This window comes from Montipora foliosa, chromosome 14 (genome assembly GCF_036669935.1).
Source record: "Montipora foliosa isolate CH-2021 chromosome 14, ASM3666993v2, whole genome shotgun sequence".
Lineage (NCBI taxonomy): Eukaryota > Metazoa > Cnidaria > Anthozoa > Scleractinia > Acroporidae > Montipora > Montipora foliosa.
In genome coordinates, this window is record NC_090882.1 from 17,335,593 (window position 1) to 17,360,592 (window position 25,000).

At 38.5% G+C, this 25,000-nt stretch overlaps 2 protein-coding genes across 2 annotated transcripts in view; one reads left to right on the forward strand and one right to left on the reverse strand.

Annotated features, from left to right (window-relative positions):
* Positions 1–233, forward strand: part of LOC137984474 (solute carrier family 35 member G1-like) — a 2,342-nt gene extending 2,109 nt beyond the window's left edge. Inside the window, exon 3 of the mRNA XM_068831645.1 lies at positions 1–233. This exon is cut by the window's left edge and continues 78 nt beyond it. Coding sequence (XP_068687746.1) covers positions 1–233 — 233 coding nt within the window.
* Positions 234–1,237: 1,004 nt separating this feature from the next.
* Positions 1,238–22,486, reverse strand: LOC137985287 (ubiquitin carboxyl-terminal hydrolase 37-like). Its single transcript, XM_068832857.1, has 24 exons — positions 22,289–22,486; positions 20,640–20,838; positions 19,790–19,839; positions 19,106–19,221; positions 18,715–18,809; positions 17,990–18,080; positions 17,774–17,911; positions 17,530–17,658; positions 17,313–17,439; positions 17,079–17,183; positions 15,751–15,821; positions 15,101–15,163; positions 14,396–14,465; positions 13,865–13,944; positions 13,145–13,245; positions 11,139–11,202; positions 9,888–10,031; positions 7,119–8,133; positions 6,082–6,139; positions 4,937–5,031; positions 3,977–4,055; positions 3,356–3,429; positions 2,722–2,786; positions 1,238–1,841 (listed from the first exon to the last, which is right to left on the reverse strand). The coding sequence occupies exons 1-24, from the start codon at positions 22,454–22,456 to the stop codon at positions 1,793–1,795; spliced, it is 3,246 nt and encodes a 1,081-aa protein (XP_068688958.1). The 5' UTR covers positions 22,457–22,486; the 3' UTR covers positions 1,238–1,792.
* Between the last annotated feature and the right edge of the window lie 2,514 nt (positions 22,487–25,000).

Consider the following 25,000-nt stretch of genomic DNA (forward strand, 5'->3'; position numbering starts at 1 on the left):
CCTTTGCCTTCGTTTTTCAACTGCTCTTCTTGGACTACACCGCTAACATTTACAGCATCGTGGGCGCATCGCTCGTGTTAGGTGGCAATGTGGTCATTATTTTAAATCGCGCTTGGTTTATCCAAAGGAAAGACGTCACTGGAAGACATGACGAATTTCCAGACGAAATGAAAAGCCTTATGGGAGACGAGAAGCGACAATTGCATCAAAGGGCAATGGAAAAATATCAATAAGACGACATTTCTAGACTACCGGTTATTTCCCTATTACCAGACGATTTTCTTACTTTTAAGAAAGTTGGTCTTAAAGTTCTTTTATGACCAAAAAATCAATTCTTTTTCTTTGGATTTCAAAACTATGTTAACTAAACACTAAGTGACCCAAGTTTTAAGCCTTGATGTCAAAAAGACACCCGTTCATTTTAACCGGAATTCTGCTATTTAATGGTCTGCAAACTTTAAAATCTTGAGAGCGCTGGATCGAGGAGAAAATGACGTCAAAGACTTACTAGTTTAAGAATGCAATGCGTGTGTATGCAGCTAAATTAATATGCAGCACGAGAGTTCCCGGCTTAGCTTTTAAAACTCGTGTTCTGCATGCTGTATATAATAAGCTACATTTACACGCTAAAATAGGCCAAGTGATTTTTCGCGGCAGGAGGGTACTAAAAGAGCTTTGTTTTACCACGCCAAGCCTCGCAGTGGAAACCATGGGGGTGAGGCTTGGCGTGGTAAAACAAAGCTTTTTTGGTCTCCCGGGATAATATGGCCGCGAATACACCTTATTCCAAATGGCCGCCATTTTAGTATTCTTTTATTTCCATGCAAATTGGCCCTTATGGCCTCGTTCAAGGTTAAATATGTTTTGAATTTTACGTTTGAAAGTGAGGTCATAAGGGCCAATTTGCGTGGAAACGAAAGAATACTAAAATGGCGGCCATTTTGGAATAAGGTATATTGAGCCGGGCTTTGTACTCGCACGTTTACCGGTGCTTGGCGCTGATTGGCTCATTTAAAGTAAAGTTAAGTGGTGCATTTATATAGCGCCTTTATCACAAACGTCTCAAAGGCGCTTTACAATGATCAATTTACCCCCAGCGGAATGGAAGCATATACAGGCGCAAATGGCAGCCGCTTCTAAGCAGTCCATGCATGCTGGTACTCATCATGGTACCTCATTTGGTTATCTGTGCAACACTATTGGCTTTGCCCTCAATTAAAAAATGTAATAGAAGCACTCTAGTGACCATTCGTTTGTTTATTACAAAGTCGATAAAAAATTGGCTTTGAATACCAAACTCGTAAAACGTTTGTAAGCCTGAATTTCCCCTTCAATTCGCATTTCTTCAATCGTCTTCATTCGCAATCAACTTTAATCATCTTGGGAAGAGAAAGCAAGTTATATTAAAGAGGCCAAAAGTGTTCCGTCGTTGCTTGAAAATAGCTTTAGGATTTGAAAATGCCTTTGTATGAAAGACCTTCAAGTATTACAAATTCCTTACTAATTTCTTTCTAGCAGCAACTTTAGCCTCTGATGCGCCGAAAGTAATTAACATTTCATTAGGGTTTCAATATGAATAGAAGCCAAATAACTAAAATCGAGTATCCTGGCAACCGTGATCTTTTGCGTCATGCGAATTCAACCAAGTTAATACCACAGGTAACTCAGGGTATTGCCTTTGATCAATTTACCGTTTACAGGTATATTCACAGTTAACAGTTGCATTTTGAATTTAACTAATAGAACATTCACATATTAATAATTATCTATCAGAGTGTCAGTGGTTATTTCGTCAATTCTCCTTCGATTGACTTGAATTTTCTATTGCATCTACACATTGCCTGCAAAACAAATCAAGTACTTTATGATTTCATAACAGCTACAGCATGGGGAGAAGTGGGGGCATGGAGAGAGTCAGTGGCGAAGGGGAGGGAGGGGAGGGGGGGGGACGAAGGGATGATAAGTGAGAAGCTGATGCGGAGTTACCCAATAGGAGTATTTTTTAAAAAGCCGCAAAATCTGGTTTTATGCCAGAGGCATTATCTGGGTATATGAAAAAGCTGGTTGGTTGTTCAAAGTTTCCGGCAACTTTTGATTGTGGTTATATGGTGTTTTATTACAGTTCAACCTCAGATAAAGAATTTTTAGTTTTACTTAAACTGTGCCACTTCTCAATTAATTCTCTACATTCCAAGACGCGAGTGATATTGAAGTTGGAGAGAACAGCAAGGGGACACTTTGTGACCCTTAGAGCGACTTTCATATGGCCTTGAAAAACAAACGTAAAAACAGACGTAAACAAATATGCAAAACATTAAATTGGCTTATCGAACAAAAACAAACGAGCGCGAACTTTCATTGGCTTAGCGAACGCGCATGCAAACAACGTCATCTCTCCATGGAACTTTCTGGAAAGCGATCGGCACTTCGCTTTGACGTCATTAGAGATGCAGTAATGTGATTGGGCAATCGAACTGTTTACTGCCCATATTAAGAGTTTCCTTGGCGGGAATAAGGAGAAGCTTTGTTTAATCTTGCCAAACATTGGTCCGTGAAACAAATTGCGAACACTTTTTCAAGGTCATATGAAAGTCGCTCTATCAAAATTGTTGTGCAGCCAATTACTTTCTGTTTCTGTTTCTGTTTAGTTACATTTCCGGACACATCTGACGTGTACTGCACAACGAAATCTTTCTATTCACAAAAAAAGCCTGCACTTACTTGTACATGTAGAAAAAAATGTATCCACTTTGTTGTCGTTTATATCGAACACTGTGCTCTGTCACCTGAAACAGAGATGAGACAAAAATACAGTTTAAAGAGGACAAAGCTTCTCTGAGTGGATGTAGAGTTGGTTAACCCATGGATTCCAAAAACACCCCCCCTGACAAGTAAAATCGTCTGGCGTTAGACAGAGTAAAATCTATTAAGTCTCACTTTTAGCAGGCAATGGTTAAATTGACTGCAGTAAAATATCAAATATTCAGCTTGATAGTGTGTATACAAGGGCCAACTATGAAATAATAGAAACCAAAGCATATATTACGTTATTGGAAAATATACTGCAAAGGTTGGTCAAGACAACGTGAACATAGGCGTTGTCACAATATTTCGGCTGGCCAACACCAGCCTTCTTCAGGTTTATTCACCAGGTTTATTACGTTATTCACCAGTCTTGATCTCTCTGTATGGGAAAACTGCACTGGCCCTGGCTCTCGTGTCTGTTGACCAGGTATTTGAGACAGCACCAAACAATAAGCGGTTTTGTCTTCATGAAAAATGGCAGGCAACTGCCTTTCTTTCAAACATGACGATGCGTCATGCTGCATATTATATCAGTAAAAATCCAAATTACCTTTGTGGCTGTAGAGTCATCATAACTGGTCCACTGTTTAGTGTTGCAGTCATAGACATCAGAAATATAATGTCCTTAAAATGAACAAAAAAAAAGTCAGTTTAAACTGATGTGACAGTCCAAGCCATAAGCCATGTAGAGTCTAGGCTGTGTAGCTGACGGGATATCTTACCATACGATTATTTAAACACGCCAGAGTAAATTGATATCTGCTCTGTTGTGTTTTGGCCACCAGAGCTAGCGGCTGCAAAGCAGCAAAGCTGTTACTTGTCACCATACCACTCACGGCAAACATAAAGGCTTAACCATCGATTTACTCGAATGTGTATCTTGCAATATATATCCCACAAGGTACACAGGCTATGAAGAGGATTATGGAAATGTTAGACTTTAATATAATAATCATTATTATTAACTTTTTCATGTGCAGTACCTAACTTTTGCCCATCACTCCACCATAACATAACATCTGTCAATTCTGAATTTTTTCCCAAATTGCATTTTGTCTCTGGTATGGTGGGTATCTTCCATAATTTGATTGACTTACGTATTAACTAACAGAGATGAAGGAACCTTGCAAAAAATGTAAGAGGCATTAATCCCTGTTTTGATGTGACTAACCTGATGTGGATCTGGTACCAAGATGATTGACAATACTGACAAGTCTGTAAGAATGTGTGGACGTTTTATTGCTTCCACCCTTTATCGAAAAAAATAAGAAAATAATATTAATAACAACCGCTAGTCAGCTCAGAGTCTACATAATATTCACCAAAATGAGTTTATCAGTGCATTTTGTAAATTTCCGGATCTACTCAAACCAATGTCCATAAAGCTCTGATTTCACACAACTGAATTTGATTTAGTCTCCTCAATTATTAGTAGTGCAATGTACAAGCTTGATGAAGTTGTTATTATCATTATTATCGTTTGACATTTTCACACTGACAAGCTTACGCCAGTGTAGCTTGTGCACAGCTACCCTCGCCTTCTTCTCTCCCCTTTCTGAGGGGAGGGGCGGCTGTACACAGATATGTCCAGGATTGACCCAATTTAGATACATGCCGATTCTAAGAAGTGTCATAAAGTGTCCCCTTCCACTGCTCCCTAACTTTAACATAACTTGTGCCTTGGAAAACTGACAATTAACATAGGCTAACTTAAAAAAATGCTAACCTTTCCCCGGACCTTATTGTTGAAAATAAAATGTAGGTAGCAAATGCTTAAACCAAAAGGGATACTTCGCATCAAATGTCAAAATTAGGCATGCATCTGATTAGCTACTCTACACAGAATAAGGTCAGTTGAGGGCTTTCAAACCCCAACAGTGATGTCCATTTACATGTATCAAACAGCTGGCCCACTACCAGGCATATGTGATCACAGGAACGAATAATAAATTGACAATTTTCATGGAATGGAATTTTAGGTCATCAAAGTTTGCTCCACAACCCGTGGGGAATGAACAACATCTCAACTGACATTACTTATGATCCCTCAAGTTCCCCCAATTTCATGGTCCACTCTGCTTAACTAACATCATCATTGAGGAACCAATTTGCAAAGAGAATCTATTCATACCAGGAGAGTGGAATCTGATCCTCTTTCAGAGCCTGTAACATCTTTTACTGTTGAAGAGGAACTACAATCTACTTCAGGACATCTTTTTTCAAAGTCTACAAAGAAATATAATCACAATAAACTATCATTTGATTCAAGTATGAATGACTATGGAACAAAATGGCGCAGTTTTAGGATTGGCATTGCATTGAAGAGTGACATAGAGTGTAAACAAATTCAGTTAAGAAGAACCCACAACAAGGCAGTTTGCACTTTTCACTGCTACATTGCAAACGAGATGAGATACTGTAGTGTGTGCAAACATGAACAAGATGTGCTGCTTAAAACATTTTACACAAAAGGGGAATGAAATAAAGTGGACAGAACAGCAGACTAAGGCCCGGTTCAAACGTCAAACTTCATATAAATTATGTTCTGAATCTAATGCAAACAAGAAAAATTTATTGTTTTTGCTCATTTGCATATTTAGATTCTGCACATGTGAAGTTCAACGATTGAACCAGGCCTATAAGAACAAATTGACATTGTAGCACTAGGTAAGAACAGCATTAAATACATAGACCCAGGGGTAATATCTGCAATGAAAAACTTCCAGAAATCCCCCCCTGGGGAGAAAGTTCCACCTTGCTTTAAGTATGGAAATGACTGTAACAAGAAAAAGAGGATATTACATGGTTGCGCAAGGACACAAATTTTATCTTCGGACGCTGATGAGTGAGTGAACCGAATGAGTGCGAGATACCATCATTACAAGAAGATAAAATTCGTATCCCCAAGCAGCCTTCAATCAATCAATCATTGTTTTATTTACCCACATAGAGTCCAGTGAGCTAAAATGTTCATTCAAAATACGTACGTGCTAGCATTAAATAGCCTTAAAATAAAGAGAATGTTCGGTTTATTATACAAATGTAAATACTGATGAAATGTCCAGATTAAAAGGAAATTATTTCATTCTTTTCCCAAAAAGGCAAAAAAGTTGTCATCAACTGCGGAAACACGCATACTGTGTAACATGGAACTAGATATGAAACTTATGTAAAAATAATCATGATAAAGTCAAATTTAGATGCTACAGTATCATGTAGTTCACACAAAGAGAGACAAGTATTACAAGTGAACAATGTTACTTAATGTATCCTTGCCTTGTAAACTTAGCTCCAATGCTCTCTTTAGGTCCTCATCTTCTTCTTTTGATATTTCCTATGTAATGGCATCACAAAGCATTTTAACATGTTTTTGCAAATTGTAAAAAAAATAAGACTTATTGCAGTGACTTTTTCCTCAGTATAATATAACATTTGGATTATCACAAAACAGAGATTTTTTCATTTCCAAATTATTTTAGGGGATTTGGAGAAGCACAATGCAATTCTTCAACCCTGCAAGAACTATTTTTGGAATAGAGGTTCAAAACTACCACCCAAGATAAATGTTAAGATTGGTGGTGTTTTGATGTTATAACATGAGCATAGTGTTCTATATGCAGAGGTGACAGCACCTATGTCCCTCTGGTGTGTCCCACATCAAGTTTCTGACAAGGCATGATAATTATGTAGGTTGAGTTTGCGGGTTCTCTACTCAGTGCTCTGCTGTGCTCAAGCAGGGTTCATAATCTTTTTGCACCATAAAATTCCATGAATTTTCCAGGACCTTCAAGGACCATATAGCAGAAAAGCCATGATCTAGAAAATCTGTAATGTATACTGTCCAGAATATAATATAGAGTGCTGTTGAAAACAGTATACAACTTGACAAGTTGTTGTGCCATTTGCCAAAAATTGAGACAAACGTATTTTGTTTTAGCATAGATTCAAGTCCCAAGATCTTTCATTACTTGTCCTATAAATTTCCCACGATTTCCAGGCATGGATTTTGTAATATTGGAAATCTATGACTTTCCAAGATTTTCTATGACCTGTACGAACCTTATCCAAGGTGCTACGGTTTTCATTTCTCCTACTACCTTCACTTGACTTCATCTGCTTACACAGATTTAGTTTTATTCCAGTTACAGGCCAGTGCAGTCTCCCCAGTTAGTAGAAGTAAAACCGTCATTCAAACATGATCAATATTGAAAGCTGTACAGCTTGTGTAGTTGTACTCATGCACCTTTACGTTATGGTGATGAGGATCATTATCATTTTAGCATTAATTTACATTATTTTGAGGTTAATATTACCTGGTCTTGGAGGCTCATGTTAATGGCCTTTTCCATGTCATGGTCGTTAAACTTTGAAGGAGTACCATCCTTTGTCTCGCTGTCAAAAAGATTGCCTTCAAACAATCCAAGAGTTGGAGTTTTGATCAAAACATCACTGTTACCAATCTTGCGTTTCCGTTGAAGATGACCATTTTTGCGTTTGATGCAAATGATCGAACTGTTTTTAAGTACAGAGTTTGCCAAATTCTTATCTAATCCAGAATCCATGCAGGTTTGAGGACTCCTGTTTTCATTGTTTACTAAAATGCAACTATTGTCATCAACACATTCTGACCTACTTTCTGTTGCTATGGGACCTCCCCCCTTTAAACCTCTTGGTTCAACCTCAATCTCACTGTCCCATGCAGCACTAAGAGAGTCCTCGGCATACATAATATTATCATTTAAAAAAGTCCAATCTCCACAAGGCTTTTTTCCATCTTGTTTTGATGCATGTCTTGCTTTCTTTTCCGCTGATAATCTCGAGCTCTCAGCTAATGCCCACTTTACTTGTTCTTCTTCTGATCTAGCCCAGACTGGGTTTTCAATGTCAGAGGAGCCATCTACAAAACCATATTCCTGGTAATCTTGATCACCGGTTTCACCAGGGCATTCTCCTTTAATCGGTGAAGAATCCTTTGAAAGGGGAGCTTTGAGTGGTTCTAGCTTTTCAGTGCACTCCAATTCAATGCCACTAAAATTCTCTTCTATTAAATTAGTCTTAGGTTTCTTTTCTGCTGACTTGGTGCTTTCTGCTAATGCCCATTCCATTTGCTGCTCTTCTGACGCTTCCCATACTGGCTTTCGATTTACGACAAGGTGTGAATCTACATTGTTTTCTTTATCATCAGGGGCATATTCCACATTGTTCTGTTCACAGAGGTTGTGTGCACCGCTGTTGAAACCAGTCATTGTATCCAGTTTGCAAATTTCAGTAATTTCCATTTCATTGTCAGTGTTCTTCTTTTCATCTGGTGAAAACTCCTTAGTGGTTCTGAAATCAGAATTTACCAGAAGGCATGATTAATATGCCCACCAACGTTTTCTCGAAATTAATACATTGTACGACCCACAGTGATACGCAGGGTCTTTGAAGAATAATATTGCTGCCTTTCTGATGACATCTGCAAATAGCATTTCATTCTTTCATTCTTTCTCCACATACCTGTTTCATAAACACTACCAAACATTTAAGAACCCACACATAAAAAGTGCAGGGAATATAGCCACAATAATAACATTAAGGTCCAGCCATTGTGAATTGTACAAAATTGGATCCCATTTTACCTGCAGGCACATTTACCAATGCTGCAACAGACTCACAAACAACACGTCACCCAAAGGATATGGACAATGGCAAATTAATAACTTGAAGAAACCAATTAATCAAGAGAAGCACCATATGAAGGTCTTTAACCCATTTGACTCCTGGGGAGTGACATTGTAACAGATTTTACTCTGTCTAACGCCAGACGATTTTACTCGTCAACCGGGGGGAATCAAAGGACAACTGAAGGGTCAGTGGGTTGACCACTGATTTTCTCTGATCACAGCTTATTTTAGCTTCAGCCTGTTAAGCACTTGCCATTCAAAAGCAAGAGCAGTGGAGTAGTCCAAGCAATAATAATTCTAGGGTTGCATGTGACATCACAAAAAAATTAAATACAAAACTAAAGAGCCTTTTGAGTTTTTATCTTGATCAGCTACAAGAGGTTTTAAAAATAGATCTGTTTGTACGTTTTCAGCTCGGTACCATGCTTCATTTCGAAAATAGGGCAGTTTGAACTTCAGAGTTTTTCACAGTGCGTGACATGTTGACGGCTTTCGCAAAACATGCCAGTTGCATAAAAACATCAATTTCTCTCGTGTTTTTGTAGCCTAAACAGCCAATATATTAGGAGACGTGTCCATACAAATGTTTGCTGTAGCTCATTATACATTAAAGACAGCCAAACCAAATTCTAGATGTTTCTACAGGTTTCCAGCTGCCATGTTGGTGTACTTCGGCAGTACACCAACATGGTGCCTCCATCCTAAACTCTACAAATATGAGTAATAAATTTCACCGAATAACTCAGGTATGGAATATTGCACAGCCCTGAGACTTAGACCTGTTGTTTATTTATTCCTGTTCTATGACATTTCCATTTCTTGACTTAATTTCTTAAATGGTAAGCAATTTACATTTTCACTTGCATGACATGCAACCCAAGAATACCATTATTAGGGAGCTTAAGCACGCGCGTTTTTGAGACACAGATGGCAACCGGAAGTGAGCCGTTTTCCCTTTTAACTTGTCTTCATTCAACCACATTTATATTGCTAAGTATCTTTTCTCCATTACAGATGATTAGTATAAAAATCAGGGAGACACCATCGTCCTAGCACTTGAAATGTTCTCTTCCGGTTGGCGTCCGCTTCTTAAAAACGCGCGTGCTTAAGCTCTCTATTGCCTCCCCTGCTCCACCAACCCACCACTCAAAATTGTGTTCCAAGGATGGAAATTAATTTTCTCGTAGTGGTACCATCTCTTCTCTTTCAATCATTTTGAGGCACATTTTAAGAGTCACTCATCATGTTCACTTATGTTGTCGTGCTAAAACAGGGTCAATGGAGAGGGAGGGGCTGAAGCCCCCCCCCTCCCCCCCCCCCACACACACACACACACACACACACACCTTCCCCTCCCACTTTCAGTTGTGTTCGAAAGCACACCTAATATAGTACCAATATTATTGTAGCACCTACCTAGCTGTTTGAGTGTTCCTGAATGAATGATCAAGCTTTCTCCTCACGGAAGGTGATGGTTGAAAATCATCATCATCATCATCAACGTCATTTTCAGTAACGAAATGCCGCTTCTGAGGCCTCTGTCTTGATTTAACAGGACTCCTTAAAAATTTGAAATTTTATATGTGATAATAGACCTTTTTGCAGATACGGCTGCCATTTAGATTTCAAATATTTCGAAAGACATTATGGGATGCTCAAGGGGCAAATTGATATGTAAATGCCCCCTGGGCATCCCATAATAGCTATTTGAAGCAATACAAATCAAAATGGCCACCGGTCCATTTCATCAAACAAAGATGACATTTCGATTGTTACGGGTCAAACTTGATTTAAGTTAAAATCATTCCACCTAGGTCTATTTGCAATAAAAAATTATTCAGTTATTATACAAAAGAGACACAGGTAATTAATTTTGCCCTTAGTTGAAAAACGTTCAACCAATCAATCAATGCTCAGTATTTTGTCAAAAGGTCTGCCGGTTTTGATAAGTTTATGAAGCATGTATGACGCAAAAAGGGAATTTCAATCAGAAAAATAATTTTTTTCTCACTCGGAATATTATTGATCTTGGAATAATTATTGACCTTAAAGGGGCTATGTCACGTTATTTTAGAGTGTTTAACCCATTGACTCCCAGGGGTTCCCCACTGACGAGTAAAATTGTCTCGTGTTAGACAGAGTAAAATACTAAGTCTGGGTGGTCTAGGACGGTTTGGTTGTTAAAGGGTTAAAAGGGAAATCTTTAGTTACTCACGAGTTTAAAACTCGAAAATGGTAACGTGGAATTCCTTTATTGATAAGATTATTGTTACATCACAAACAAGATGATTCTGAACAAAAACGGCCAGGTGATTTGTCATAAACTGATTATGCAAATGCAATCTGTTTCAGTGTTGTCCATTTGTATCCGTTCATGCTTCTCTTTCCTTTTGCTGCATTTCTTTTATGTTGGTCAACAGTTTTAAGTGGTTATTGCAATGTTTTATTCTACTTTTGAGGCATTTTGGGTGTCATGAAATTACATCTTTCTGCGTGACATAGCAACTTTAATGGAAAGTCAATTTATCTCCAGAAAATATTTGACTTTAGGTGTCATTTTCATCAAGGTTGGGATACACTGAATGAATCTTACATTCTGTGGAAGAGAAGCATATTTTCATTACCACTGAGCCATCGACAAAGAGTCAATAACTTATGCATACTTACAGCTGGAGTGAAGATTTGGGATGGAAAGGAAGAGGAGATTTGGTATTTGAAGAGCACATCATTTCTGGGCAATGGAAGAGAAAAAAGGAATGATAAGCCAGATTTCAAACACAAAAATGCAACATTCTATGAGCATTAAAGTATAGTAATAGTAATAATAATAATAATAATAATAATAATAATAATAATAATAATAATGCCAGATGGAAACAGTATCAGAGAAGTAGAAGAATCAGGATATAAACATCTTGGAGTACTAGAAGCAGACGATTTAAACATGCAGCCATGAAAGAAGTGATAAGTAAGGAATACTTCAGATGGATAAGGAAAATTTTAAAGTCAAAGTTAAATGGTGGAAATGTAGTAAATGCAATGAACTCAAGAGCTGTCTCAATAATCAGATATAGTGCAGGAATTGTCGAGTAGACTAAAGATGAACTGAGGAAATTGGATCGCAAAACCAGGAAGTTGCTGACAATAAACAGAGCCTTCCATCCACAAGCCGACGTAGATAGACTGTATCTGAAAAGAGCAGCGGGAGGGCGTGGATTATTAAGTGTAGAAGACTGTGTGAACATTGAAGTGGGCAGTCTGTTTAGATACATTGGAAAAAGTAAGGAAAGATTACTTCGTTTCGTATTGGATGAAAATATTTTGGAGGAGGGGCCTACAAAAATAGAAGTGTCTAAGGACAGAATGTCTAAATACAAGAACAAAGCATTACATGGGCAATTTGAGACAGCTACAGAACAACTAAAGAACCCAGAATCCTGGGGGTGGTTAAAAAGGGGAATACTAAAAAACGAAACTGAAGGACTGCTTACCGCTGCACAAGACCAAGCATTACAGACGAATAGCATTAAAAACAGGATTGATAAAGAGGATGTGTCTCCGATGTGTCGGTTATGTGGAGAACGAGAAGAGACCGTAAGTCATATCGTAGCGGAATGTAAGAAATTGGCACAAAGAGAGTATAAAATGTGGCGACATGATAAGGTAGACCAAGTTATCCATTGGAAACTCTGTCAGAAATTCAACATCCCATGCAAAGACAAGTGGTATGATCATGATCCTGAAGGAGTTATAGAAAACGATCAAGTAAAGGTGTTATGGGACTTCCGAATTCAAACAGACCATCAAATTGAGCATAATAGACCTGATGTAGTTGTTCTTGATAAGATAGAAAGATCATGTTGTGTGATAGATATCGCGTGCCCTTTTGATACAAGAGTGCTGGAAAAAGAACAAGAGAAAATGGAAAAATACCAAGAATTAAAAAGAGAGATTGGGAAAATCTGGAGCTGCCGAAAAGTAATTGTCGTACCAATTGTCACTGGTGCACTAGGGACGTTCAGCAAAAATTTGAAAACATTGTTGAAGAAAATTGGACTAGATTGCACGGTATTACTACAAAAAGCCTCCTTGTTGGGAATGGCAAGAATCTTGAGAAGAACACTAGACACCTAAGGCCATAGGTCGTGGCTTGATGCCTACATGTAGTTTACAAACCACGTTAACAACATATTGTGTGAATGAACGAAATAATAATAATAATAATAATAATGTCTTAAGTTTGTCTAGCTGAACACAAGCACTTCATAAATAATTATTAGGGAGACCTTAAATCAAAGCAAGTCATATGAAATTCAAATTTTGTTTCACAGAAAAGAACTCAGAAAAGAACTCAGAACTCAGAACTCAGAAAAGAACCCAGGCCCCACTGGTTCAGAGCAAGTGAACATATCACCACACCAACTCTTCCCCACCCCCTCCCCATTAAAAGACACACCCTATGCCTCCAACAAGTAGATGTAAACCTGTACATTGTATGTAAGTCTATTCTATAATACTGTATGTGCATTGCTGCTTATTGCTAATGTGTTACTATTATTTCGATAGATCTGCATTGTCAATAGTAGTCAGACAACAATGAAAATGCTATGGAACAGATAAAAAGTTAACAGACTTCAAAGTGTTTAAAAACAAAACATTACGCAGGTACATACCAAGGGCAATGAACCTTTCAATGTTGACCTTATCCTGTTTCTTTTCTTGTTCCTCAGTGAAGTTGTCGTAACCATAACGTTTCAAATGAAGAATAAGCACTCTGGGGGTTAAATCCACAATAGAAATACTGTAAAGGTATAATCATGATCATCATTTTCATCATAATGATTAAAGCTGTATAATTATACATGTAGACAAATAATTAGGAACTATATTTCCACGTCTTACTTGGTAGCTGGCCTAATGAAGGTTAACTAATCAGACACACTTTCGTTTTAGCATAAAATTAGCAACAACTGGCTGTCATTTAGAGTTCAATGTCAACTAATTCAGGCTGCTACATGTACAGTATCTTCAAAAAAGGAGCACTCTAGTTAATCCTGCAAGACTTGTTGCAAATGAAGCAATAATTATTATTGTTAAGCTGGCACAGACAACAGGGCTAGAGTTGACAGCAATAAAATTACCGACAGAAGGCTACTTTTGACAACCTTGTCATGCAATTCGTAACACCTGTTAATGCTGAGCATAACTGAAAGGCTTGAGAAAGGCAGCACTGCAAAACATGGAAGCCTTCATGTATGTGTGTGTGTTTCAGTACTGAATTGTGACTTCCTGATGCCACTGAGTCTTACAACAGAGATTTCAAAAATTCTCCCAACATGTTTCACAGAAAACACCTAGATCACAGTATGAGAATAAAATTATAACTTATAAACCTTGGTAATCTGATAAAACTGTGAGAAATAATGGCTTCCTTAGATTCACATTTTCCACAGGCATACTCCAATTCTTCGTCCTGAAAAAAGATAAAAAAGTCTGTTTTCGCATGACATCAAAATGTTTAATATAGCAGGGTGATTAATCCATTGACTCCTGGGAATTTCCCATTGACGAGTACAATTGTCTAGCGTTAGGCAGAGTAAAATACTAAGTATGGCCGGTTTAGGCTGGTTTAGGGGTAAAAGGGTTAATGGCACATGTGATGAACCCATTGACTCCTGGGGGTTCCCCATTGACAAGTAAAATTGTACGGCGTCAGAGTAAAATATCAAGTATGGCTGGTTTAGGGATGAAAGGGTTAAAGCTGCAGTTTTCTTGAGAGTTTTTCAGCGACCACAAAATGATGCAATTCGACTCAGTGTACAACAAGGTTTGCAAACTCACTTGAATTATTGTCATCTTACCAGTTGTACAATGATATGTACAGGCAGGAGTTACTTATTATTGTAACAGTTCTCTGAGTTTACCTCAAAATGCTTCTTTATCAGGGTTTGCATGTTGACTGAGGAAGAAGGATAATTACTAGATAGGTTGCACCTGCAGGGAGAAAACAACATCAGCTTTTCCTAAGGGTTTCATTTCTACCTACAGTACACGAATGTATATCATGTGTTTTATAATCAGGGCTTGAAATTGTGACCAATACAGTCGCATTAGCGACCAAATTTTTTCCCTTTGCAACTAACATCTCTGGAGAAGTCGCAAATTTGAAATGCTATTTCGAAACAAAAGGGTTAGCAGTTGCCACTTTGCTGCTACTTTTGCTAAAATAAATAAAGAAATGACAAATTTTTTTTGTTTCTTGCTGTGAGTTTTCTTTCAATCTGAAGATAGCGTAATTGTAGCATAATTTCACTGTGATGTCAAATGCATTCACAACTCCATTCCTTCAATATCATTTGCCATTTTTAGCAGTTTCTTTAAACACAAGTATTGTGGGCTCATACTTATTTTGTTTTACTACACCGCTGACAACACAATGCAGCACAACAATTTTATGACTAAAATTTGTGAAATTGAGACTAAATTTTCGTATCTTGTCGCAAAATTGCGACTGGATTTTTTCGTTCATTTCAAGCCCTTGTAATGCAATCAAAATTTAAAATCAAGAATTGGGAAATGCTGCCACAGAGTTTTTCTAATCCTTCAGCTTCAGTATAGCAAGTACTTACAGAGTGGGAATGTCAATTGAGAAAGCATGGTATATTTCTTCTTTCGGAGTAGTTTCTCCACATCTGACGAAATAGAATACAATATTGTAAACAATAACCTCTTCTCTTGTTTGTGAATAAAAAAGAAGGCTGCCATCATACACGCATAAGGAAACGTAAAGGAACCAATCATTCTCAACAGATACATGTACATGTACCATTTCTTGGGAGTACCAAGTTGTTGGTATTATATTTAATGAATCATTTTTTCACATTCATGAACAAGGCAATGAAGATTTTAAGTTGTTTAATTTCTTTAAGAGGTCTCAAAGAACAAGATCTTCCAGCTGAGTTAGTCTCTCGATTATTGATGTCAACCATGAATCAAGGGATAGTCTAAGAGCTACATGTATATCACTGTAGGGGCAAAACAAGCACCCAATCTGAATACACTTTCTGAGGTCTGACACTTGATTTCACTCCAGAACACTGATAAAGCAAAAGCATACCCCTGGCTGCAACCTTGTCATGAACTGGCATCCTATCCAAATTCTGGAATCAAGTTAGTGGTGGGGTGGGAAAACAAATCAGAATGATGTCTCCTACCACAAAAACTGCGAGTACGCTGTAAGCTCTACTGTTTGTCCGAGCTACATGTACATAGTACTTACTGTTTACAGCTGACTGTATGAAGAACTCTACTTTCAAACGTTCTTGTGACAGGACACTGCGAGTCACTTGCCTATGACAGAAAGACCAGTAAGATTTGCAGGCAGGCTGCATTTGCTGAGGTTTAATCCTCCTGTAAGGGCCAGTTTACTCTGTCTAACGTCAGGCAATTTTACTCATCAATGGGGAACCCCACAGGAGTAAAAGGGTTAAACCTAAAGCACTCCCAACTGACAAAATCTCCTTCAATACAACAGTGAGGATGCCATGTTTTGACAATAATAATTTTTATTCTCACTTGGCCTCAAAGTATTTTTGGTTTTCAAAGTTGAAATCCGAAAGAAAATCTTTGCATATGAACACAGCTCAGCTCCTCAGGATTAATTTGTGATGACAACATGACCCTTATTTTTGAATGCAGGGACACCAAGACTATCAATGATGTCATGTGGAATGTTGAAACCACATATAGCAGGGCAACAGTCACCTGCATCTAGTTGAATGGTCTACAATCTTGGACAAAACTGTTGAGACAGTGACACAAATTCACATTCATTTTTACACACTCATACTTGTACTACCCTTCCCATTCCCCCCCCCCCCCCCCCCTCAGTCAATGTTGCTATGTATTGTCATCTGTCCTACAGTATAATATTATTTCTGACCAAGGCAAATCAACATTGAGTTTGGGGAAAGGGGAAAGAGCGGCTAGGGTGGAACAGTTGGGCACAGTTGGTTGGTGCGCGACCTTGGCGCATGGGGTACCGAGTTCAATCCCTTGATCTCACATCCTTGTTTCAACTTCTTTCCTTTCAGTGTAGCCTAAGTAGCTTTAAATACCCTTTAAATGGAGCACTGATGGAAAGAGGGGGGTAAAATGAGCGCACCGTCGGCTTCCTAGGAGAATACCCTCTAGAGGGTAACGGAATTACCGAAGTTAAATAAGGTGTACCTTTACCTTTAAACAGATAATTTTCTGGAGAACTCAAAATGTCTCTGTGTCTCAACAGGTTTTGTGCAAGATTGTAGCTTCCCACACTTTACTCCTGTTACAATGTAGAAGCACTCTCGACTGATTTTTCCCTGAATAGTCCCAGGTCATCATTGAAAAATAAATACTCTATCTTCATTCATTTACAAGTGTCAACAATACTTTTCTCATCTCTTCAAATAAAATAATATCTTTGTATTTGCAACATACAACATACAAATCCTCACTTCCCAAACTGACTCATAGGTTACTTTTCTCAGTCTGATTCCAAACAGGAGATAACAATACTGAAATGTCACAGAGACATTATCTGTTTCTACTTTCGTCCTAGCATCTTACCTTACTCTCTGTTTCTTCAAAAGTCACTTTAGATGAAGGAGAGTTGCAAGCAATGACATCATCTCTAAGTTGGTCAAATACTTGACATAGAAATTCATGAGCATCCTAATAAAACATGAAACAAGACTGAAATTTACATTTTGTAAACATAGTTATCATCATCGCCCACAAAGTCAGAACCCATTATTCTCGCAAAAAAACTCATCTATAGTAGCATGAAAAATTATCTCTTACATGTTGGTGGTATCCAGAAAAACGTGTTGCTGCTTCTGAAATTGTTCTCTTAAGCTTCCGCAAGCTATTTCGCAATATTTCAGCATTCCCACATTTACTTTTGCATAGCATGACATTGTAAAGACATCTGAAAAACAAAGGAGTAATTTTAAAAAAATTCACTCCACTACTCATATTTTGGTAATTTATCCAAGGATACAACAATAACTGAACTAACTTGTAAAGACACTGTGGATGTACGCTACCCAAAAGTACTTTGTTTGACAGGTCCTGAACAAATGGTGGGATGCCCAGAAGAGACTGCAGTATAGCATTCATGTAGCAAGTGTTCCCCAAGTTGGAAAAACTGCAAGAAGAAATACAGCAATAAACTGTTACAATACATGTACCTCAAGAATGAGAGATCTCAAAACTGAACAAAGAAAATTAATTCACTTTATTGCAATCATGTACAGTTTTACCCTGTTAGTGCAACTTCTTTTTCAAATGGTTTCTTGTTGTGAGATCTGAACGAGATTATTGATAATCGAGGTGTCTGACTCTGCGGTAAAGGTATAGGCATCAGCCTTGGACCTGAGGACTTTCCTGTACTACTGGACCTATTCAAGATGAAGTAAGCAATACATTACCGGTTTAAAGTGGGAAAGAAAACACGATAAATGTAAGTTTTTACTGACCTCTGAATCGATGGTGATTGAAAATTCTGTGATCCATAGAATGAGGAGGCAGATCTGCTACCAACGGATATGGATGTGTTGTGAAGGTTATCTGTAAACAAAGCCAGAACAGCAGTGTTACAGCAGTTAACAGCAGTGTTAAACTGAGTGACCAAAGCAGAGTCAATGTAATTTATCAGAGATAACAGCAAACAGTTGGATTTTAGCCTGTTTATCAACATAAGCAGTCACTGTCAGCAGTACTACGCCCGGGTGCATGCTCACACAGTCCTTCAAGTCACACAGCACGCAGCGTTCACTGGAGACTCTACTAACCATTCTGTGTTCTTGCATGTTGAGTTGCTGCTTGTCAGTTTGAGAGGTGCTTGGACATAATAATTTATTACGGTTGGGATTACCACCCATGAGAGTGTTACTCAGTTGAGGGACTACAACGCAACTTCCGCCAGTAGAGGTTCCTGGACAAGTCTGAGACTCACAACTTTCATTTGGCAATGCATTTGTTAACGTTGCCAAAAACCTATAGGTTTAGATCACACTATACTCCCATTTTTTTGAAAATAAGTTATCTTAGAGATTTACAATTCAATCTGCTACAAGAAAATAAACCTCATAAGGATAATATAATAGAAATTCTGCTATAATAACCCTTTTTAAATGAGGCAAAATTGCTACAGGCAACATGGAAACAGACTAAATCTATGAGCATTATTTTTAATACAAACCTCTAGCTCTAGTCTGGTCATGGAGTGGTGTCTTTGCCTTTTGAAAGCTGTGCGAGGACGGAGGATTCATCTGCTTTGCGAGAAAATTACTTGGCCTATACAAAAAAATTTAAAGTGGACCTAAATGTTGTTAACCTATTCAGACCTAAAGCGCCCTAATCAGTGAGTAAAAATAATTGTCTGGCATTAGCAAGTCAGAGTAAAATCTATTTTAAGTCTCAATCTCACATATGGAAGGGTTAAATAACTAATACTCAAATAATTTCTTGAAACAACGCAACAATATATTTGTAGTTAAACCTACACTGTAGGCCTCCGTGAGGTGCCATAATTACTACAGTTTGATGTCCAATGCAAATGAGAAGAAAATGATATTATCAGATGGACTAACCGGTTTGGGCTGAGAGATGATGGAGTAGATACAGCCTTGCTTCGTTGTGGCAACCTTTGCTTTGGAAGTCCACTTGATGACACATTGGAATATCTGATGCTGTTCAACGGCTTGTTCTGGAGTTACAGAGAAAGTATTAGAAGAATAAAAGTGGAAAAGGAAAATTATTGGATGAACATCAGGCTAACATGCAGGAGGTTGGGCATTGAACTATGAGGAGACCGACGCTTTACTATCTTTGAGGAAAAAGTGTAGCCTTCGTATCACATCTGCAAAAATAACCATTGCTTTCTATTGCTTTCTTGGATAAAGCCAAAAAAACTGTATGTCCTGTTTTAAAATAGATGTTTCTAATACATGTATGTAGTCCAAAATATTTAAGAACCCACACACTAATTCCAAGGGCAGTGGTCTATACTTCATCTTCTGAAAGGGTCTATGACTTTGTGCAACTGGACAGCAAGAGAGCGGGTAAGTCCAATACAATGATGTGATGTGGTGGCTATACTAAAAATGTGTACACATGTAGCTGTTTTGAAATAGATGTATCTGCAATGCTGTGTGTCACATACACACTAGAAAAATGACACAACTAAACCTTTGCCCATTAAAGGGGAGCCCAATTAATTGCTGGTAAGAGACTAAAAAATTAATGGAAAAGAATAAATAGAAAAAAAGGTTAACCTCAATGTCCTGTATGTCATTTTCTCTTGATGAGAAAGAAGATAACTTGCCTATTACAAACAAAAGGTGATGATCAAATTACATTTGGTACAGTTGTCATCTGAAGGAGAGATTAAGATTGGCAAGTTTTTGCTAAAGTCAGAAATAGCATGCAATGGCATGATGAAAAATGAAGGCACAACTGGGATTAAGCAGTCTTTATTATTTTCATATGATAGGTTAACATCAAAACAGCCTATCAGGTCGCCGATAAAACATGCATGAGCTTTAAAAACTGATAAAACAGTCCAAATTAGAATTCCTTATATAAAACATACTACATGTAGGAAGGCATTATTAGCTTGTTTTTCTTGTATGCAAACGTTCAGCTCTCACAATTTGAACCTTAGTTGGGACTCTAGATGGACCCCCTTTTTGTGGAATGTTTTTGAAGACGTTCAATAAACTTCCAGGTCGTGTTTTATCTGGTCTAAATATAAACCAATTCTGCTTATTTATTAAACAGTGCATAATTATACATCAATGAATGCATTTAAATCAATGGCAAACAATATAAAAATTGAGATTTCAAAATACAGAATGCTACACTGCCCATGTAATTATGAAGTTTGCTGTAATTTACTGGCAAACCAGAACGTCACCCTATATGCATGCTGGCTAGTGCTTATTTCTGATATAAGGAATGCTCAAAATGGCTGAGTGCTAGGGCATTATTCTCCCATAATGCTGACTGACAAATTACAAATTAAGCTGACAAAGAGGTTGAACAATAAAACTGATTAAAGTTGAGGAATACAGTATACATGAGATGGGCCAAGAAGAGTGAATTGTCTATTCACATAATTCTTACCTCTGGGTGAGGCAAAGGATGATTCAACAGTTTTTAAGGAATCAATAAAGAGCTGTAGTTGATGTGGAGCTGCGTCTTTCAAGTGAATTGATACATCACTGGAGATTGACCTTTTTGTGATATCTTGCTTCAATGACAAAGTTAACTTTGAATCTCGAGAGGACATATCAATTTTCCCACTACTTGGTTTTAATTGAAACTAAAATGAGAAGAAAACATGATAGTTAACTTCCACAGTTATAAAGAATACTACATTCAAGATACATTTACTTTCAAACTCATATAATAATAATATCAAGTGAAGCTATGATCTTCGCAGTTATGAACACAAGTTTTACAATTGCGTAGAGAAGCCTGAAAAATTCAGGACTTCAACGACCTGAATTTTGTAATTACTTCGAGTTTTGATTGGTTTGCTGGATTGTCTCCGACCTTTTTGATTGGCCAAAGTAATTTCTTTGGTTTTGGTTTTACGGCACTCGATTGAAACTAGCTCTAGAGCAGTTTTCAATTGAGTGTCGAAAGTAATTAGATAATTACTTTGGTTTATGATTACTTCACTCAATGATTGGTTCAAAGTTCTCGCGCCACTTTTTCAACCAATCACAAACCAATCGTGGCTCACGCGTGCACATTTTCCCGCACTTTGTGTCGACTACATGTAATTACTTCGAGTTTTGATTGGTTTGCCGGATTGTCTCAGTCCTTTTTGATTGACCAAAGTAACACTCAATTGAAACAGTACCGTAATAATAATAGACTAGCTGAGCACAAGCTCAGCTACACTTTAATTGCTCTACTAAATGTATGTATTTTTTTGCCCAAGACACCCAGTGTTACTTAATCAATGTACTAACCAGAGCTTTATCTGCCACTGGAACAAAGGGTTCTTTCTTATGTTCCAGCTTTCAGCACATTAATTATTTAACCCAGTGACTCACAAGTCAATGGATTAAAGGGGTTTTTGAGTGGACATAGGTTGTTAACCCACTGACACACTGACGACTTTCAGCATTCTTGATGAGATATCAAAAAATAAACGTGGATCAACCGTAAAATGACAGATGTTTTACTTCTTGTTTTTATTTTTTGCTTGAAGGGTTGGGGGGAGGGGGGGGGGAAGGGGGCATCCCCTCTGTCCCTGAGTTAGTGGGTTAAGATATAAAACAATGTTTGCAAATAGAATGTAAACAGACAGAATAAATCAGTACATTTTTTGAAGAGTGAGCTATAACCATTGTGTTACTGCTACCAGTAATGGTACTAAGGTCTCTTTATAATTTATCTCGGTGATAAACAAGACGTTCCACTCGAAAATACCCAAAAAATGACTGTTGTCCACAGTAGCGCATGTATAGCAAGATAAATAAGTTCCTGATGCGGTTGATCGACCAAGTTTCATAATCCATCACATAATTTTTACAGTAGCTTACGGCAGTGAACAACATATGTATATCATCGTCGCCCTCTGAGCATTTCACAGATATCCTCATCAGAAATGAATTCAAGTGGTTTCCTCTTTCTTTCAAAAATTCTTAAATCTTCATAAAAGCTTATCCCTTTTAGGTGCAATGAAAAACTCATGCAAACGTGAGTCATCAATTCGAAAACACTTCCCGGGAAAAACAAAGAAACCATCAGAGACGTACCTTGAGTTTTTTTGAACTTACAACTGCATGGACATAATAACTATTGCTCAGTTTAAAAAGAGCTATTGATCCTGCTTCAAAATCCTTTTGAATGCGTTCCACACTTGACAATTTGACTTGTCCAGACACTTCACAAATCTTTTCGCCGTCAAGACGAGAGACCGCCATCTTGAATTTCGATTTGACCGAGCGGGAAAGAGAGTATATACCTCGTGCCAGTATGCCATATAGTCGCCTAGCATATAGTCGTCCACATCGCCAAGTACGTATTACTACTGATCAACTAACTGTACATATCCCTGTCCCTATCTATGATCAACTGTCCCTACCACTTATCACCTGTCCCTATCCCTGATCAACCGTTCCTAGCACTGATCACCTGTCCTAAGCACCGTTCAATTGTCCCTAGCACTGATCAACTGTCCCTTGCACTGATCAATTGTCCCTAGCACTGATCACCTGTCCTTAGCACTGATCAATTGTCCCTAACACGGATCAACTGTCCCCAGATATGATCTACTGTCCCTAACTATGATTAACTATCCCTAGCTATGATCATATCCCCCTAGCCATGATCAACTGTCCCTAGCCATAATCAACTGCCCATAACACTGATCAACTGTCCCTAGCTATGATCGACTGTCCCTAAATATGATCAACTGTCCCTAGCTATGATTATCTCTCCCTAGACGGGACCAAATGTCCCTACCACTCATCAACTGTCCCTACCACTGATCATCTGTTCCTAGCACTTATCAACTGTCCCTCGCACTATCAATTGTCCCTAGCACCGATCAACTAACCCTAGCACTGACCAATTGTCCCTAACACGGATCAACTGTCCCTAGCTATGATCGTCTGTCCCTAACTATGATTAACTGTCCCTAGCTATGATCATCTCCCCCTAACCATGATCAATGTCCCCAGCACTTATCAACTGCCCGTAACACTGATCAACTGTCCCTAGCTATCATCTACTGTCCCTAACTATGATCAAATGTCCCTAGCTATGATCATCTCTTCCTAGCCATGTCAACTGTCCCTAGCACTAATCAACTGTCCCTACTTATGACCAACTGTCCCTTAGTCACTCATCAACTGTCCCTACCACTGATCAACTGTCCCTAGCACTTATCAACCGTGCGTAACACTGATCAACTATCCCTAATAATGATCGACTGCCCCCAGCTGTGATCAACTGTCCCTAGCTATGATCAACTGTCCGTAACACTGATCAACTGTCCCTAGCTATGATCAACTGTCCCCAGCTATGATCAACTGTCCCTAGCTATTATCATTTCCCCCTAGCCATGATCAACTGTCCCTAGCCATGATCAACTGTCCGTAACACTGATCAACTGTCCCTAACTATGATCAACTGTCCTTAGCTATGATCATCTCCCCCTAGCCATGATCAACTGTCCCTAGCCATGATCAGCTGTCCGTAACACTGATCAACTGTTCCTAGCTATGATCCTAGCCATAATAAACTGTCCCTAGCCATAATCTACTGTCCATAACACTGATCAACTGTCCCTAGCTATTATCATCTCTCCCTAGCCATGACCAACTGTCCCTAGCACTTATCAACTGTCCTTAATACTGATCAACTGTTCTTAGCTATGATCTTCTGTCCCTGACTATGATCAACTGTCCCTAGCTATGATCATCTCCCCCTAGCCATGATCAACTGTCCCTGGCCATAATCAACTGTCCGTAACACAAATCAACTGTCCCTACCTATGATCGACTGTCCCCATCTATGATCAACTGTCCCTAGCTATTATCATCTTTCCCTAGCCATGATCAACGGTCCCTAGCACTTATCAACTGTCCTTAATACTGATCAACTGTCCATACCTGTGATCTTCTGTCCCTAACTATGATCAACTGTCCCTAGCTATGATCATCTCCCCCTAGCCATGATCAACTGTCCCTAGTTATGATCAACTGTCCGTAACACTGATCAACTGTCCCTAGCTATTATCATCTCTCCCTAGCCATGACCAACTGTCCCTAGCACTTATCAACTGTCCTTAATACTGATCAACTGTTCTTAGCTATGATCTTCTGTCCCTGACTATGATCAACTGTCCTTAGCTATGATCATCTCCCCCTAGCCATGATCAACTGTCCCTAGCCATAATCTACTGTCCATAACAGTGATCAACTGTCCCTAGCTATGGTCGACTGTCCCTAGCTTTTATCATCTCTCCTTAGCCATGACCAACTGTCCCTAGCACTTATGAACTGTCCTTAATACTGATCAACTGTCTCTAGCCATAATCAACTGTCCGTAACACTGATCAACTGTCCCTACCTATGATCGACTGTCCTTAGCTATGATCGACTGTCCCTAGCTATTATCATCTCTCCCTAGCCATGATCAACTGTCCCCAGCACTTATCAACCGTCCTTAACACTGATCAACTGTCCCTACCTGTGATCTTCTGTCCCTAGCTATGATCAACTGTCCCTAGCTATGATCATCTCTCCCTAGCACTTATCAACTGTCCGTAACACTAATCAACTGTCCCTAGCTATCTTCTACTGTCCCTAACTATGATCAACTGTCCCTAGCTATGGTCATCTCTTCCTAGCCATGATCAACTGTCCGTAACGCTGATCAACTGTCCCAGCTATGATCGACTGTCCCTAACAATGATCAACTGTCCCTAGCCATGATTATCTCTCCCTAGCCATGATCATCTG